The sequence below is a fragment of the Lolium rigidum genome, chromosome 6 (genome assembly GCF_022539505.1).
Source record: "Lolium rigidum isolate FL_2022 chromosome 6, APGP_CSIRO_Lrig_0.1, whole genome shotgun sequence".
Lineage (NCBI taxonomy): Eukaryota > Viridiplantae > Streptophyta > Magnoliopsida > Poales > Poaceae > Lolium > Lolium rigidum.
Genome location: NC_061513.1, coordinates 63,826,915 through 63,843,627, shown reverse-complemented (window position 1 = coordinate 63,843,627; position 16,713 = coordinate 63,826,915). Strand labels below are relative to the sequence as shown.

Here is a 16,713-nt window from a genome sequence, read left to right as displayed (position 1 = left end):
CTGTCTTACTGCATAAAACACAAAGCAATGAGATTTCCAACTATCTTTGAGTCTCCACTCCTAAACACAAATCATGGATACTGTTTATACAAAGTTACACCGCTAAAATCCAATGAATGGATTCAGTCAACAGTACTGGATACACAAAGAAGTTCTCAAGTTTATCAGGATAATGTGAGTCGTTAGTAGAAACACATGCAGACCGGGTAGTTGACAGATGCTTAGCAAATAAGGTAGTCAGTGGGCGTAGACAGGCTCACGAGCTCTTAATGGCTTCTTGAATTATTTCTTAGTTCCTGATTGGTTGTAAACTCTTGCATGCCAAAAATCCTCCTCAATTTCAAAAAACCTCTGAGCCACATTAGCACAACGTTTACATCTTGCATACAAGTGAGCAGAACTTAAAGTAGCAACCAAGCTTAACTGAACAGAAAGCACTGAAGTTACAATATTGCACTTCACATAAAATTCACCAATTAACCATATGTATAGGCTATACCCATTCAATGCAGTGGAGGTTTGATAACTCGGAGAGAAAATAGTTGATGGTAAAGAAGTCCATAAATAAATGATATTCCCAAATATTTCTTCATCATATGAAAGAATGACTATTTAAAAAAAAGCAAGTCAAACCTCGATTCAGTACAACATTAACTATCTTATTAACCTGAAAGATGCATCAACGGTGAAAATATCCATGCACAACACATCAGCCCAGTGGTCGCTGGGTGGGGCTGTGGCAGAGCGCCAATGGCAACAAGAAAACTGGACAATGCAGTGCAAGAAGCACATCAATTGAATTATAACCACTCACTGCTAATTGGGAGAGCGCTCAGATGCTGCACGGACAACACCGACTCCTCACATGCCATCAGGAAATTGTATCCAATTCGGCCAAATTGCAGAGTAGTATCGACGTCCTACACATAAGAACAATAATTTGGGCCATGAAATCCAAGTATACTGAGTTCAGTGCATGCTGCGTGGATGCAATAGCCACCAGCGACCAAATCAAACAAAATTGTGGCCTTCCGTCCTTCGCTCAATAAACCAATCTGAAGAGGTTCAAAATAGAACAGGATCGTAGAGAGCCATACAGGTTAGATTGATCGTAGAGAGCCATACAGGTTAGATTGGATCGTACCCTCTTTTACAGCCGCGGTGCCCACCAGGAGCATGGGCATGAATCTTGGCCATCGACCTTTGTAGGGCCTCGCCGCCGCCACCAGCCAGGCGTCCCCATCACCTCGTCCTCTTCCACGCAGACGTCGCGGATCAAATACTAAGGCGAGATGGGAGAGGTCGGCGGGCTGGGGACGCTAGGACCCTCCTCCGCATGAGGCCGTTGACATCTCCTCCGCCGGTGAAGGCGTCGGCCGCGTGAGAAGACTGGGTGACGAGCGGGGTTCGAGGAGAGACAAAGCGAGAGATCAGACTGTAGGTTAGAGACGAACGGCTTGTTGGGCTTTGGCCCATCTGGGTGGGAGGACGACGAAAGGAGTGGACGTATCGCTCGTGACGACCAAATGGTGGCAGAATAAGGAACATGTTCCTCCTTTTTAAGTAGTGTAGACAACACTGAAAACAAAGTGGTTTTTCTCTCTTTATTGGATGTTACTATTTTCAATGTACCTTGTATTGGCTGCTCACATATCTAAGTAGTACTAATAACTGCAACACTAGTTTATTTCATTCTCTCTAGAGTGTAGACTAAATGAGAACCGAGAAGTACTTCAGTCTCAACTTCCACACCTATTCTAGTCATTATTGTAAGCAAAATAGGATAATTTTATATTTAACTAGGTAACCCGAAGTGGTACTAGCATTTGATAATGACACACAAAAATTATGGCCTAAACCAAAGTATGGTTCATGGTAGTTGCAGACCATGACTGCCACTGAAGGAAGGGCCATCTGGGATAAACTGGGCCAAATTAAGCTAATAGGCCAAATATTGCAAATTTAATCCTTTGGTGAACCTGATGGGTAAAAAAGCCTCACAAATTTTGTTTTCCAGTTTTGGAAGACTGGGCCATGGGCTGGTTTCTGGTTGGTCCCCAAGAGGGTCCGTCGGTAGTCATGGTACATATAAACACCATTTGGGGGGAGGGGCATGGCATACCAAATCCATTGTAAATGTGGTAGCAATGCCAATATGATCATTTAGATACAAATCCATGCGTTGTTGTAGGGGGGGGGGGGGGGGGGGCCTCCCTTATGTCTAAACTAAAATGGTGCAATTTAGGTTATACTATATGTTTGGGTGCGACAAACCAAACATGCCTTAAAACTTTGATAAACAAATGAACCATATTAATAGTGTACTGCCTCCATTTCAAGGAATAAGGCAAGCTTGTTTTACGGGTTTTTTTGTTTAACTAAGAATTACTTCAAATAGATAAAGATTGTTTGTATGAAATTAGTATCATTAAAAAGTGTTTTTCAGTACGAATCCAACAATACTAATTACATATAATACAATAAGATTTTGTTCCTCAATTTTTATATCAAAGTTCGTCTTGAAATACGTGTGCGCCTTATTCCTTGAAATGGAGGTAGTATTTCATTTGAATGGAAAGAGTTCAATACATATGATCTAGCAATAGGCCAATGTCGGCCACTATATTTTGATGTTCAACAAAATAAGTTATACAAACTCGTGGATGCACTTCATATATTGCCAAGTTGTTGATATAAGAATTATGTTCCATTTTTCAATATAAGACATAAAGGTTCACATTGTTGAATGCTAAAACAGAAGGACACACATACTTTTTAAAAAACGTTGGCAAACGTAAGAAGAATATGATTCTCTAGTTAATTAAGAGAAATATGACGAAAAATGTTACAGCACCGTGCATCTCCCTGGTCACCTAGATAGACAAACAAACTCTTTTAACCCGCTACAACCGCAAACCGTCGACACATGAAAGAAGACCTTAGACACGAGAACCAAAAAGACGCACGGTTAGAACAAAGTTAAAACACAACTTTGCTCGTGAAAAATAACTTAGGACTTAAGCGTTCGAAGTATTTTTTCGATAAAAGAAATATATTAATATCAAGAGATACCAAATACACCCAGCATCTATAACAACGCAATATCCTAATGGTAGTACCGATACACATAACCACAAAATAGAAAAAAAATAAACTAATGTTAATAGGGACCAGCCTGTTTGAACAATTAACGTGACTCGATGCACCCTCTTGAACTGAAAAAAAGGGACCGAGAGGATCAACGCCTGTGACTTGCTGCTGCTACCATGGTATATCTTTTTTTTAAATGGTACCATGGTATACCTTGGCAACCCAAAACACGTTAATTTGTGACTAGCGTCGACTTGTACCCTCCACGGAAGCAAGCTTGGGCAGAGGAAGAAACCCAAAGACGTGGGGGGCGTATTACTCGATACGACGTCAAGCTAATTGATCAAATTCAGCCAGCCAATCATATGTAACCTGGCATGTACCGCAAGCTACTCCTCGAGGAGCCAACCATAAATTGCAGTTTCATGTGGTAGCTCATGGTGGTCGATAGCACGTAGATAGATCCGGAGTCCTGAAGCCAATAACTGAAGGCTCGGCAGCAGAGCAGTGATGGAGACGACGAGGCGCGGGAGGCGGCTCCTCCTGTCGCTCTCCTTCCTCTGCCTTGCCGTGCTGCTCGCGACGGCGTCATCGCCAGCGACGGCGGGGAGGAAGCGGCGGATGTCCGGGTTCGACTACTACGTGCTGGCGCTGCAGTGGCCGGGCAGCGTCTGCCGGCAAACCAACCACTGCTGCAGCTCCAACGGCTGCTGCCGGTAGGTGCCCATTCCAGATTCCATCCCCCTCTCTAGCTCATTGTCCGTGAGGAAGTTGCTTCAGCAAGCTCATTTCGTTTCCCTTTTGCGCTCTGCAGATCAAGCCCTCTGAACTGGTTCACAATCCGTAAGTATTAGTACAATACTTGGTTTGATTTGAGATGCTGATGAAGATGCAGCCACCAATCTGCTTTGCTTATTTACTCGAGCTCTGCCCATGCTGAAATGCATTTGATCAGTTGATCTTTGGGCGATGTTTAGAGTTCAGAAACAGAATGTTTCACATGAGGATCGCACAAGATATTAGTTTTTGCCAGATACAGAGAATTTAGGTCGGGAAACAGCATCCAATTGCAATATAATTTCATTCTTGTTTGTTGGGGACAGATGGGCTGTGGCCACAGTACAGCTACGGTGGGTGGCCTTCATGCTGCAGACAAACCACTCCATTTAACATGAACAAGGTATGAATTTACTTGTTTGCAATTATGCCAATGCGGTCCAATTATTATCCCACCCCTAGTTCAGAATGACATTCTATTAGTTTTACAAGCACATTATGTCAATGTGCTTAAACTAGTTGTGCTTTGGTTTTGGCTACCGCAGATCGCGATGTTGAGGCCGATACTGGAGAGGTACTGGCCGTCCCTGTACTGCGGCGATTCGTCCACCTGCTTCGGCGGAAGGGGCCCGTTCTGGGTGCATGAGGTTAGTTGGTGAATTGGCATATCGATTGACATCTGATCAAGGAAACAGACGGCTCGCTCACGACACAAAGCTTTCTCTTTTGTTTCTGCTGTGCATGTGCTGATGTTTCGCTGGACTGCATTCGTCAGTGGGGTACGTACGTATGTGGTTTCTGAATTTACTTTTTTGTTGTTGGTTTGAGATAGCTTATCACGTGTACCGTACCACGCGATTGGTTTAAGAATTTACTTTTTTTTGGTTGGTTTGAGATAGTTTATCACGTGTACCACGCGCGCGATTGGTTTCTGAATTTACTGACAGAAGAAAAATACAGTTCTGCTAATCCTAATCTTCTCTATCTTACATTCGAAGTCTCTCTTTGTTCGCCGTTGCAGAGACTCATGGAACGTGTGCTTACCCTGAAATACAGGACGAGTACGACTACTTCTCCACCGCACTCTACCTCTACAGCAAATACAATGTCACCGTAAGTTAGGAGTACAGAGCAAGTATCTGAGGTTTCAGCATGTTTTTTTTCCCTATTGCTATGGTTTGTAATCCTGTGATTTGACAAATTTGAACATGCAGTCTAACCTCCTTTTAAAACTCGTTTGCCTAGGATCAAGACATTTTTCCTGCGTTTTCCTTCGTGTTCCATCCAAATGACTGTTCCTACAATATTCCTCTATTTTGCAATCATCTGTTCTTACCTGCATTTCTACAAAATTCATCTGTTTTTCCTATTTCTCTGCTTTGTAATGCTGTGACTTGATCCATAGAAACCCTAACGCAGTCTGCTCTCTGCAGAAAGCCCTGAGGAAAGCGCACATCTACCCACGGAATGGCAGGAAATACGAGGTAGGGCACATCGTGGCCGCCATCGACCACGCCTTCGGGAGGCTGCCGCATATCGTCTGCAAGAACGGCTCCGTCCAGGAGCTCAGGCTTTGCTTCCACAAGGACTACCAGGTACCTACCACAATGCCGACGACGTCCTCTGTAGTTCCGCAACTGCAAACTTTCTGCTGTAGTTGTGAAGCATGGATATGTCATCTTGTGCAGCCCCGGGATTGCGGGTCGGAGACTGACGACGCGTGGTCGAGCAGCAGGAGGAGCCATTGCCCTCGCTACGTCACCCTCCCGTCCTACAAACAGTCTGGTAATGTTAAGATCGCTTCTTGATCCGCTACTGTTAGCTGCGATCAGCCCATCATCGCCTATTGAAACATTCCATCCATCCATAAAAAGATGTAGGACTTGTCTAAATTCAAAGGTATGTGTACACTAAAAAATGTCTAGATATATTTAAATTTAGACAAAAATTGATAGATACATGATATATCTGATTTTAGACAAGGTTGTAAAGTCCTTTTATGAACAAAGGTAGTAGTATTTTCTAAAAAAAAGTTACTGACTGCAATTATGCACAGTGATGGCGAACGCCACAGAGGGAGGACTGAGGAACCGAGCGAACAAAGAGCCGCGTGCGTACGGTCAGAGCTAGCTGTCACAACTGAAGCATCACCTGTTGACTGTTGTCGACAACAACTGAACAGCTTCGGTGCGACATGTAAACTAGCTAGTGGGCCGTGGGCCAAGTAAGGGGTTGGCCTTGGGCCGAGTGAGTGTCGGGTCAATCTATAAGACCCTGAACTTGTAATGTCAAAGGCATCGAATGGAAACGTTGTTACCTGTCTCTCATCCTCTACCTCTGAAATCCACCTCCTGCTTGCTTTCCCATACCATATTCCCTTCTCTATTCGATCTTGTTTGAATTTGAACTCGAGGTCGTGACACTAGCTAACTGTCACCAACAGACTTCATCAGCGTGTTATCGTTCTACGTAGTCTCTAGCAGACCCGACGATGACGACACGACGCACTAAAAGAAACTTCAAGCAGTTTAATAGAAGATATTTAGGTGCGTACAGCGAGAGAGTGGGTGCTAGCATTCGAAGTCGGAATCTCGCGAGTAGGGCAGGTATCAGCACATGTCTACCATCCGGGCAATGTCTCGTTTCCGCTTACTGTTAGTTCCTGCCCTACCTCTACAATTCTAATGCACATTCTCTTGCAAAATGTAGGTGATCTGCACAAAAACTGGACGTCACAGTGGTAACTTGTAAGATGTACCCGCTCCGATCTCTTTTAATTGGCTTAGATTTAATATAAAGTTATACTAAATTTGAGTTAGTTAAAGGAGATTAGAGACATCTGTTGCCGATAAGAAACCCTCTCGGGCCGCTTGCGCAAGGGCGGCTCCAGAGGCCCCCCACAAACCCTAGCGACCAAGGCCTTCTCCTCCTCGCCGGCCGCTGCCGGCGCCGACGGAGGCGGCCACGCCTAGTTGTCGAAGATGAAGGACATGATGGCGCGACCGTCAATCTTCCCTCACGCGGGAGGGTGGACAAGGCGGCACGGGTGGAGTCCAGGTCGTGGGGCGATGGCACTCGTCCAGTGTGGCGCCCGCCGGCGCACGACAACGAGGTGCAGTGGAGGCTGAGGCAGTGCGTGTGGTGGTGTCTGCGACGGCTCGACCCCCCATGGCATCATCCTAGGGTTCGATCTAGTTCGCTTATCGTTGCTAGGGCTGGAATACCGTAGCGACACTTTTGTTTTCTTAGTTCATTTTCTTTTTTGGTTGTGTGTCTCCGTACTGATATTAGGGTACTGCGCTGTTGTAGAAACGAGATATAATTGGTATCTATCGATATTTATATATATTATGTTTATAAGAAAATGTAATTAAAAAGTGTAATTAATCACGAGTAGACGTTGTGCTTGTGAAAACGACACGGCAGCATTATCAAAGGCACGAGAGATCGAGCCGAGCCGAGCGCGCTCTCTTCCCTTAATACCAAGGAAAAAAAATAGCTATGTATAAAATAAATAGCGTCAGTAGAAAAATATGCTTATTAGCGTCTATATAGCGTCTTAATATACTTATAAGACGCTTATAGCACTGAAATGATGTAGCGTGGATATGTCTAAAAACGCTTATAAGCGTGCTTATTAGCTAGAAATAGCGCGCTATTTTTTTCCATGCTTAATATACTAGCCTGCTTTTTTTTTTTTTTTTGGGATGAACCGGATCGAAACACGTGCTACCTTCGAACTTCGATCCTGATGCATATACGACGATTGCGTGCTTGTCGTGAACTTCTGATGACGAGACGACGACTCTAGCTAGCTTGTCTCTTTCGTCGGTGCCGATGACGGCAAAGGATATGCCGAAACTAATCGAGATTCGAGAGCATCAGATCAGAGTATCAGATCCACACATGCCGGGGTAAGATAGTCAGCGGTCCCGATCGGTTGGTGCATCCGGTAGGGCTCTTATCTTGAAAAGAACTTGCAATTTGGGCAGGTGGTGCGTGTGGTACTCGATCTCTACAAAATTTCCAGACATCCGGCCCAGAAAATTTGGCGAAAAGAAAGAAGAAAGGGTAAATTTGCAAGTGTAAGTTGCAAAGGATTTTTTTTTTTTTGAACAAAGTTGCAAAGGATTGGACTCGTTGATTTATGGCAACACAATTTTTGGATTTGCACCCCTTGCTAAAAATGATGTTGCAAATGTGAGGACAAATTTACAAGTATAATATTTCTTCTTTAGGGCATATTTGGTGGCCGACCCAAACGGATCTAGATTATCTATTTTGATCCGCGCCAATGGGAGACGTAAACGCGGGAATAAGACATGTAGACCGATGCATTCTCAGCGCAAATTCGAGCTGTAAATATGAGGTACACCGTGGACCGCCTCGGATATTTGCGCGTGTTCACATGGGGCTCACAAGTCATTGACTCAGAAAAGTACTGAGGAACCGTCTTTATATAGGGTTTAGCCTAATCTAAGACCACCGTATCTATTCGATGTCATGCGCCCTACCATGGCCGGGGCTAGAGTTGCGCATCCTACTGGCCGCCGCCCTCCACACTGGTGTGGATTGGAGGGCCTCGGCATGGGCCACACACCTTGCGCTCCCACTGCGCCCGACAGCGCTCCAAGGCGTTGTGGTGATGTTGGACCCTAGAGGGAGCCATGAAATCTTCCAGGTCAAATTCACGGTGGCCTCTTTGACTCTCCTTCCACCGCCGTCCGGCCTAGGCCTTTTGCCCTCCAGCATAGGCCTTTTGCCCTCCAAAGACTCGGCCTCTTGCCCTCCAGAGCATAGGCCTTTTACCCTCCACCATCGGCTACCGTCGCCTGCTGCGCGCGCGCTGCTCGTCGCCGCGCGCCATGAGCCGCCGGGCGCCCGCTCCACCCGCAGAAGATTCTCCGAAATTTGGATGGCTCGTGCCACGGAAGAATGCCAACTGGCTGAAATTTCCCTAGCGCCAACGATGCAGCGAACTGAATATTTGTATATGGAACACCGCACGCCGCGATGGGGTATTGCTGCAAAAAGATTTTGGCGTCCCGCGTTTTTTCAGTTTAGGGACGGACATGATATACGCTTGGTACCGCATATTGACGGTTATTTCCCGGTTCCGGGACGAACGGGTGTGCTAGAGTTGCTCCGTGGGTCGCCATGTAGATGCTCCCTAGCTCGGTTGTCTCATTCTGATTTTTGAACGGTACCTAACTATACTACTTAGGCAAGCATATTCCGAAAAAGAAACTATAGTGGCCAACACATTTTAATTCAAAAAGGAAAATGTAAAAAACAAAAAGACGGCACGGACCCACCTGCCCGTGACACGAGATCGTCCCTAACCGCACCCATTAAACCACCCGGAGCCGTGCGCCTTCATTGAACTGTAGAGTCCAGTTGCGATAGTACGACTCACCCAGCCCAGAGGAAAAGGGGGAGAGCGCGACACCGCGGCGGGGGCAATGGCGACGACGAAGGCGCGCGCGGCGTGCCTGCTGGTGGCCTGGGCGCTGGTCGCCGCCGATCTGCTCGGCACGGGCCTCGCCCGCGCGTCCCTGGGGAAGGAGCAGCGCGAGTTCGACTACTTCGCGTTCGCGCTGCAGTGGCCGGGCACCATCTGCCCCTCCACCCGCTACTGCTGCGCCATCAACGGCTGCTGCCGGTACGTGCTCGCCCGCCCGCCCCTCTTCTTCTCCCTCCCTCTCTCCCCACCATCGCTGGCTCGGGTTCGGGTGGGGTTTCTGGCGCTCCCGAGATTCGTTTCGATTCGATTCTTGGTTTATCCGCTCTCTTGCTCACGCCGCTCGCTTCCCTTGTTCCCCTGTGCAGGCCGGAGCCGCTCCAGACGTTCACGATCCGTAAGTGGTCGACGACCATCATGCTTAATTTCGTGGTTCCAGTAGTAAAATTAATTCATCACTGGCGTGCCTGAATTTTTGCTCGTGTGACAGACGGGCTGTGGCCGGACTACGACGACGGGACCTGGCCGTCGTGCTGCCGCGAAACCAACTACGACGCGGACAAGGTGCCAGCCTAGCCTATCCTCACAGAGCTCACTGATCCATTCCCGCTGTAGCTTAATCCAACCCTGGAACAGTTGACTCTGCATAGGAGACAGGACAAGATCGTCCTGATCTTCCATTGACTTTGTGCCAACCTTGTTGATTGATACGTGTCTTCGTTGATTTGCTGTAGATATTGTCTCTGAAGCCGGTGATGGACCTGTACTGGCCCTCCCTGTACTGCTCGACCTCCTCCACCTGCTTCAGCGGCAAGGTTCCCTTCTGGGCTCATGAGGTATACTGTCACAACTACCGGCTTGGACTCTCGAATTACCGCTACTTGCTTTGAACTGACACTAACCTCTTGTGATGTTTCGTTGTTTTGCATAACGGCATTGTCATGTGCTGCTCGATCGATTACTCGCGGATCATCCTTTAGTGGGGTAATGCTCTTCAGTTCACTTGGCCTAATGAAACAAACCCTTTTTTTTTTGCGAAATAGTGAAACAAACTCTTGTTATAAGCGAGAGTTACTCTAGTTTTGATTCGTGTGCACAGACATCTGCAAGCACATGATGATGCAGAAAATGAAGTCCTGGCTCCTTTCCGTTGCTAAGTATCGGTTTGTTTTTCCTGATTTTTACAGAGAAGCATGGAACGTGCTCGTCCCCTGTTGTTGAGGATGAACTGCAGTACTTCTCTACTGCCCTTGACCTCTACTTCAAATATAACGTTACAGTAAGCATCTGGCCTTTGGCTCGGCAGTTGTATCGTGTTATTGGTTTCCTTCGTATGCTAAAGCACATGAACCCTTTTCTAAATGCAAATTAGCCTGGTTTGCGGAAGAAGAAAACAAACTTAGAACGACTAGTTTTTATGACTTCCACTCCTGCAAAACCGCGCCACAGAAATTTGTCTCTTGTCCGCTGTTAAATTGGATTAAAATCGCAGGAAATGCTGGCGACTGGAGGTATCCTGATCTCAAATGGTGAACAATATGCACTGACTGATGTCATCAGTACCATCAAAAATGCTTTTGGAGGCTCACCACAGATCATTTGCAAGAAGGGCTCGGTTGAAGAACTAAGGTTGTGCTTCACCAAAGATTTGAAGGTGAGCTCTCCTTAGACAGGTCTCAGTTTTAATTTTAATTGCGGGAAGAGAGAGCTTCATTGATTGAGAATAATGTTATCACAGCTATTTTGAATTATGTCCGACACACAGGCTGGATAGATTTTTTTTTTTTTTTTGCCTTGCAAGAACTATTAATGTGATACAGCTCATTACCAAGAGCACCATGTTTTTAAATCTTGTTTTCCCATGGGAATGATAGCTCTAGTTACGTTTGCTAAAATTTGAAGCATGTTGCTAAATGCTGATTAAAAAAAAGGTGAACCAAAATTTATCAGAATGCAATTTCATAGTCGTGCAGGAAATTTTTAATCTGTATCTTTATGCTCCTTGGCTTGTGTTTCTCCATACCTGAACTCAAAATTGCTCCCCCCCCCCCTACGGTATGTGAAAACAGGTGTTGCATAAGTTCCACTATTGGCTAATTCTCAGAACTAGTTAACCTACTTGAGTTTGTTCCCACAGTTGCAACACCTGCAAGTATTTGTTTGTCAGAATACAGATTTCTTCATGATTCACATGCTCTTCACTTCAGATGTCATTTTTGTTGTACAACAATGCTCACCTCAATTTTGTTCCAGCCTCGTGATTGCCTCACTACTTCTGCATTGTCCAAAAACTTGTTGAAATCAAGTTGCCCTAAAAACATCTCCCTGCCAACATATGATCCCAATGGTAAGTTGTAATCCCTCACATGGAATTTTCTTAAGGTCACTTCTGTGTCGTCAACCCTTGGCGCCCATGCTAATCCTGTCCTCTGTATATCTGTAGCATTCATAAATTCAACCTTGGCGGTTCTCCCAGAAGCCAGCAACAGTGAGATGTATTTTTATACATCCTAAGACACCATTACAGCAACCGTGCATTCTATGGCCATGATGAAGCAGATATCTTCTGGACTCTTGGCTGCTTTGAAGACATAGCCGCAGATGCTGGTGAAAGGTGTTCCTGGTCTGCAACCATTTGTAAATAAGACAATTCCACATTACCATCTGAGAACAGATTATTCGATTATGTTCTGGTTATTTTCTATTTCTGTACTCATGGAAATCAAATAGCCAATGACCGAATGTATACATTTACATTATTCTGAAGCTGGGGCAAGTCCCTTCGTCGTTCATTGGATTGCTGAAGGAAAGCCTGTCATTGTTCTAAATGTTTCTAGTTATGAATGGATTATGTTGCAAGCAGTCTATAATAGCCCAGGGTTTAGACGTCATGCAAGCTGTACGTTCAACTAATTAAGATTAGACAACACTTTCATGAATGAACTGAATCTCTCTGCTGTAACAGTTGTATAACAAATGTTTGTAGCACAGATATTTAAACTTAAATCACGACACTTATTATGTACAGTGAGATGGGGTCTCCTTTTCGGATGCCACTAGACAGGAAACTCCTCATGTGGTACTCCATAAAAAGTATAGAGAAGGATACGGTGGACATTACTCGTATAACCAGTGCCACCCATGAGCTGCTGAATGCAAGCTTTAGCGTAATAGCCTCTATATATTGCCAGTCCACATGATCAAATGCCTTGCTCATATCCTACCGTATCTAAAAGGATTGAAAAGCTCAGAAAGAAGCTAGAATCTATCAATATGAGAAATCTAGATCACGAGCAACAAAAAAAGAAGAGTGTGGACTGTGGAGAGAGAATTGGATATTCTTTTAGAACAAGAGGAGACTTACTGGAAACAACGTTCAAGAATTAACTGGCTGAAGGAAGGTGATAGGAACACAATTTTTTTCACAAAAAAGCTTCCTGGAGAGCGAGAAAGAATAAGATTGAAAAGCTGCAAAAAGTGAATGGAACCATGACAGAAGACAAAGAGGAGATGGAGTCGATGACAACATCTTTCTTCAAGGATCTGTACAAGGCTGACCGAGCGTTACAACCAGAAATCATCCTAGATGATGTGATGCCACAGATCTCATATGACATGAATCAGAAGTTGTGTATGGAGTTTTCTGATGAGGAGATTGGCACTGCACTGTTTCAAATCGGTCCGTTAAAGGCACCCGGAAAAGATGGTTTTCCCGCCAGATTTTTTCAGCGTCACTAGGGTGTTTTCAAAGAGGATATAACAACTTCAGTAAAGGAATTTTTCCGCACCGGTAATTTGCCCGAAGGTATAAATGATACAGTTATTGTTCTTATTCCAAAAAAGAAGAATCCCGTGTGCCTCCGAGACTCCAGACCAATTAGCTTGTGTAATGTCATTTACAAGGTTATATCAAAATGTATGGTTAACAGATTAAGGCCTATGCTGCAAGATATAATTGCGCCTAACCAGAGCGCTTTCATACCAAGAAGAATGATCACTGATAACGCTCTAATTGCGTTTAAATGTATCCATTCCCTACAGAACAGCAATGATAGAAAAGGAAAATTTTGTGCTTACAAGCTTGACTTAGCCAAAGCATATGACAAAGTGGATTGGACTTTTCTAGAAGGAGTGCTGAACAAACTTGGTTTTGCAAGCCAGTGGATTAAATGGATTATGGCATGTGTAAGAACTGTGACCTATTCAGTCCGCTTTAGTGGGGAGCTCCTTGAAAAGTTTACTCCCTCTAGAGGCCTTAGACAGGGAGATCCGCTTTCTCCTTATCTATTTTTATTTGTGGCTGATGGTCTATCTCATTTACTTCAAAAAGAGATTAATGCAGGTCAAATAAGAGAATTAAAAGTTTGTCGGCGAAGCCCGGGCATTTCGCATCTTCTTTTTGCTGATGATGTTCTCTTCTTTGAAGCCAATGATGATCAAGCAGGTAAAATCAAAACAGTACTAAATAATTATGAAAAGGCAACTGGACAACTGCTCAGCCCAGAGAAATGCTCTGTGCTACTAGGAAATAAATGCAATGAAGAGGACAGACAAGTGGTAGCTACTATTCTTGCTATACAATCGGTTGGCTTTGAAGAGAAGTACCTCGGACTTCCGGTACCTGACGGACGTATGAAAGATGGTTTCAACCAGTTAAAGAGAAGTTAAAAAAGAAATTCTCTGACTATGCTAAAAAATATGCGTCTAGTGGTGCAAAGGAGACTTTGATAAAGTCTGTAATTCAAGCCATCCCGACTTATCCTATGAGCATTTTTAAGTTCTCTGAAGGGCTCTGTGATGAACTAATGAAGCTAACAAGAGATTTCTGGTGGGGTGATGAAAAGGAGAAAAGAAAAGTGCATTGGATGTGCTGGGAAAAAGTCACAAAGAGAAAAAGCCAGGGTGGTATGGGGTTTCGGGATCTGCGCCTTTTCAACCAGGCTCTATTAGCAAGACAAGCCTGGAGATTAATTGCATTTCATGATAGTCTTTGTGCTAGATTGCTAAAAGCAAAATACTACCCATTTGGGGAGTTAACTGACACTGCATTCGTCCAGAATACCTCTCTAGGGTGGCAAGGAACTATGCACAGCCTTGAGTTATTGAAGAAAGGCTTTATCTGGCGAATTGGTGATGGCAAGAAAATTAGAATATGGAGGGATAACTGGGTTCCGAGAGGAGACATGAAAGTTACAAATAATTTAAACAATTCAAGAATCCGAAGAGTGGCAGAGCTCATAAACCATAATAGCCACACCTGGAAGGAAGATGTAGTCAGATCTGTCTTCCACCCATTTGATGCTGAAGAGATCCTTAAAATCCGTCTTCCAAGTTTTGACACTGAGGATTTTGTATCCTGGACACTTGAAAAACATGGAGTGTTCTCAGTGCGTAGTGCCTATAACCTGGCATTGGATTTGATAAATCCAAACCCTCCAAGCTCCAGTACAAATTTAAATGGAGACAGAGGCCTTTGGAAAACCATATGGAATTCAAATGTTCCCCCAAAGGTAAAAATATTTACATGGAAGTTAGCTACTAACAGCCTTGCCGTCCAGAGTTAACAGGAGTCGCAGGCTGCCAAGGGTGCTCCCTACGTGTTCCATATGTGGAGTTGAAGATGAAACAAGTTATCATGCAACTATGCGGTGCACAAAGGCAAGGGCTCTAAGGCAGGGCTGAAGAAGAACTTGGCGAAACTGGCCAAGATTGGGTGCTTGTTCTTTTGGACAGCCTAAAGATATGAGAAGTAAAATGATGTTTATTTGGTGGAGGTCTTGGCACCATAGTAACAACATCATTTTTGATAAGGATGATGCTTCTGTAGATAATTCTATAAGATTCTTACATAATTATTTAGACATTATGCAGGGTATTTCTGCTAGAAGCCCATGGTAGACAGGAAAGGCAAAGCTCCTGTATGCCAAACTCAAAAGGATTTAAGCATCAAAGATAGTGAAAGGAAGAAACCCAGTTGGGAAAAACCCCAGGAGGGGTGGATGAAATGTAATGTTGATGCAAGCTTCCTAGAAACCGAGAAGAAAGGTCACCGGGTGCGGTCTTACGAGACCTTAATGGTGCGATTATCCGCTCGGCATGGGGTGTCATTCCACACTGTAGGTCGGCAGCTATGGGAGAAGGAATTGCTTGTCTACAAGGACTGGAGATTTCTCTACAATATTCCTCGGAGAACCTGATCATCGAAACTGATTGTTCTGCTGTGTTGGAAGCCTTTAGCAATGAAAACCTTAACAGGACTGATCTAGGCATTGTTGCAAAGGAATTTAGATTGAAAAAGCCTCCTGATCGCCAAGTCTCTCTAGTGAAGGTTGATAGGAACTGCAATATGGTGGCTCATTCTATATGTCAGATGAGTCGTAGAGAGTTGAGTAGTGGTGTTTTACTAAGTGCGGTCCCGACCTGCGTGTCGAGATCGGCTTGGAATGATTGTAATCAAAACTCTGTTGATTAATTAATACAATACCACTTTCAAAAAAAATTTGCCTTGCTCATATCGAGCTTTAGCGCACAACAATTGTGTTTCTTCACCTTCTGTAAGCTTCATGAAAAGAAGGCACTCATATGTTGTGATGATATTGTTGGTATCCGCATAAATGATCTTCGGTAGGACCACTTTCAATATGTTTAATATTATATTAGATGCAATCTTACAGATCACGCTACATAGGCTGATGGGGCAGAACTGTCCCAGCTCAAACGGACTCGCCACCTTTGGGAACAAGACAATAAAGGTTTTGTCGATGCTCCGTGGATCATCTTGTCCCCTTAGTACATGCATGAGTGCTTCAGTCACTTCCTCTCCGCATACTTCCCATTTCCGTTGGAAGAAATGTGTAGGGCCGGTGACTTAGTGGGGTACATCTCAAAGAACGCCTTCTTGACGTCCGATTCTTGAAAGGGAGGATCAAGCCGCTTGTTCATCTTTGGATCGACCTGCGTGGGTACATGCCGTAGAACCCATCCATGTTCGATACACCTTCGGACGTGTACAACAGCTGATACAAACCATTAGCCAAATTTTCCATCTCACTTTCCATGGATGTGGTAGTACCGTCCATTATTGCTAGCTCCTCCCTAAGTCCCTAGTCTCCTTTTTGCGCTAACTTTCTCGTAAATGGAAAACCGGGTATTTTTGCCCCTTCTTCCGAGAGCCACTGGATCCGGGACCGTTATCTTCACATAATCTCCTCACCGTGTAGCACCTCACATAATCTCCTCACCGTGTAGCACCTCCACAAGGCGTTCTACTGTCTTGATCTCGGCATACGAAGATTCAATACGTCCCCGCTGACTCCGCGGGACAGAGAGCTCATTCTTTAGCGCTCGTATTCGAAGCTGCACCCCACCAAATGTATCTTTCCCCC

General features: G+C 44.7%; 2 protein-coding genes across 2 annotated transcripts; both read left to right on the top strand.

The window, feature by feature from the left end:
* Positions 1-3,600: 3,600 nt before the first annotated feature.
* LOC124668225 (ribonuclease 2-like) lies at positions 3,601-6,091 on the top strand. Its single transcript, XM_047205402.1, has 9 exons — positions 3,601-3,806; positions 3,905-3,933; positions 4,194-4,270; positions 4,413-4,514; positions 4,643-4,646; positions 4,889-4,980; positions 5,301-5,462; positions 5,556-5,652; positions 5,924-6,091. The coding sequence occupies exons 1-9, from the start codon at positions 3,601-3,603 to the stop codon at positions 5,995-5,997; spliced, it is 843 nt and encodes a 280-aa protein (XP_047061358.1). The 3' UTR covers positions 5,998-6,091.
* Positions 6,092-9,297: 3,206 nt separating this feature from the next.
* LOC124660809 (ribonuclease 2-like) lies at positions 9,298-12,120 on the top strand. Its single transcript, XM_047198646.1, has 9 exons — positions 9,298-9,529; positions 9,697-9,725; positions 9,819-9,892; positions 10,063-10,164; positions 10,309-10,312; positions 10,516-10,607; positions 10,821-10,982; positions 11,582-11,675; positions 11,772-12,120. Exons 1-9 carry the CDS (start codon positions 9,330-9,332, stop codon positions 11,840-11,842), a joined length of 828 nt encoding a protein of 275 aa, XP_047054602.1. The 5' UTR covers positions 9,298-9,329; the 3' UTR covers positions 11,843-12,120.
* Positions 12,121-16,713: the final 4,593 nt, after the last annotated feature.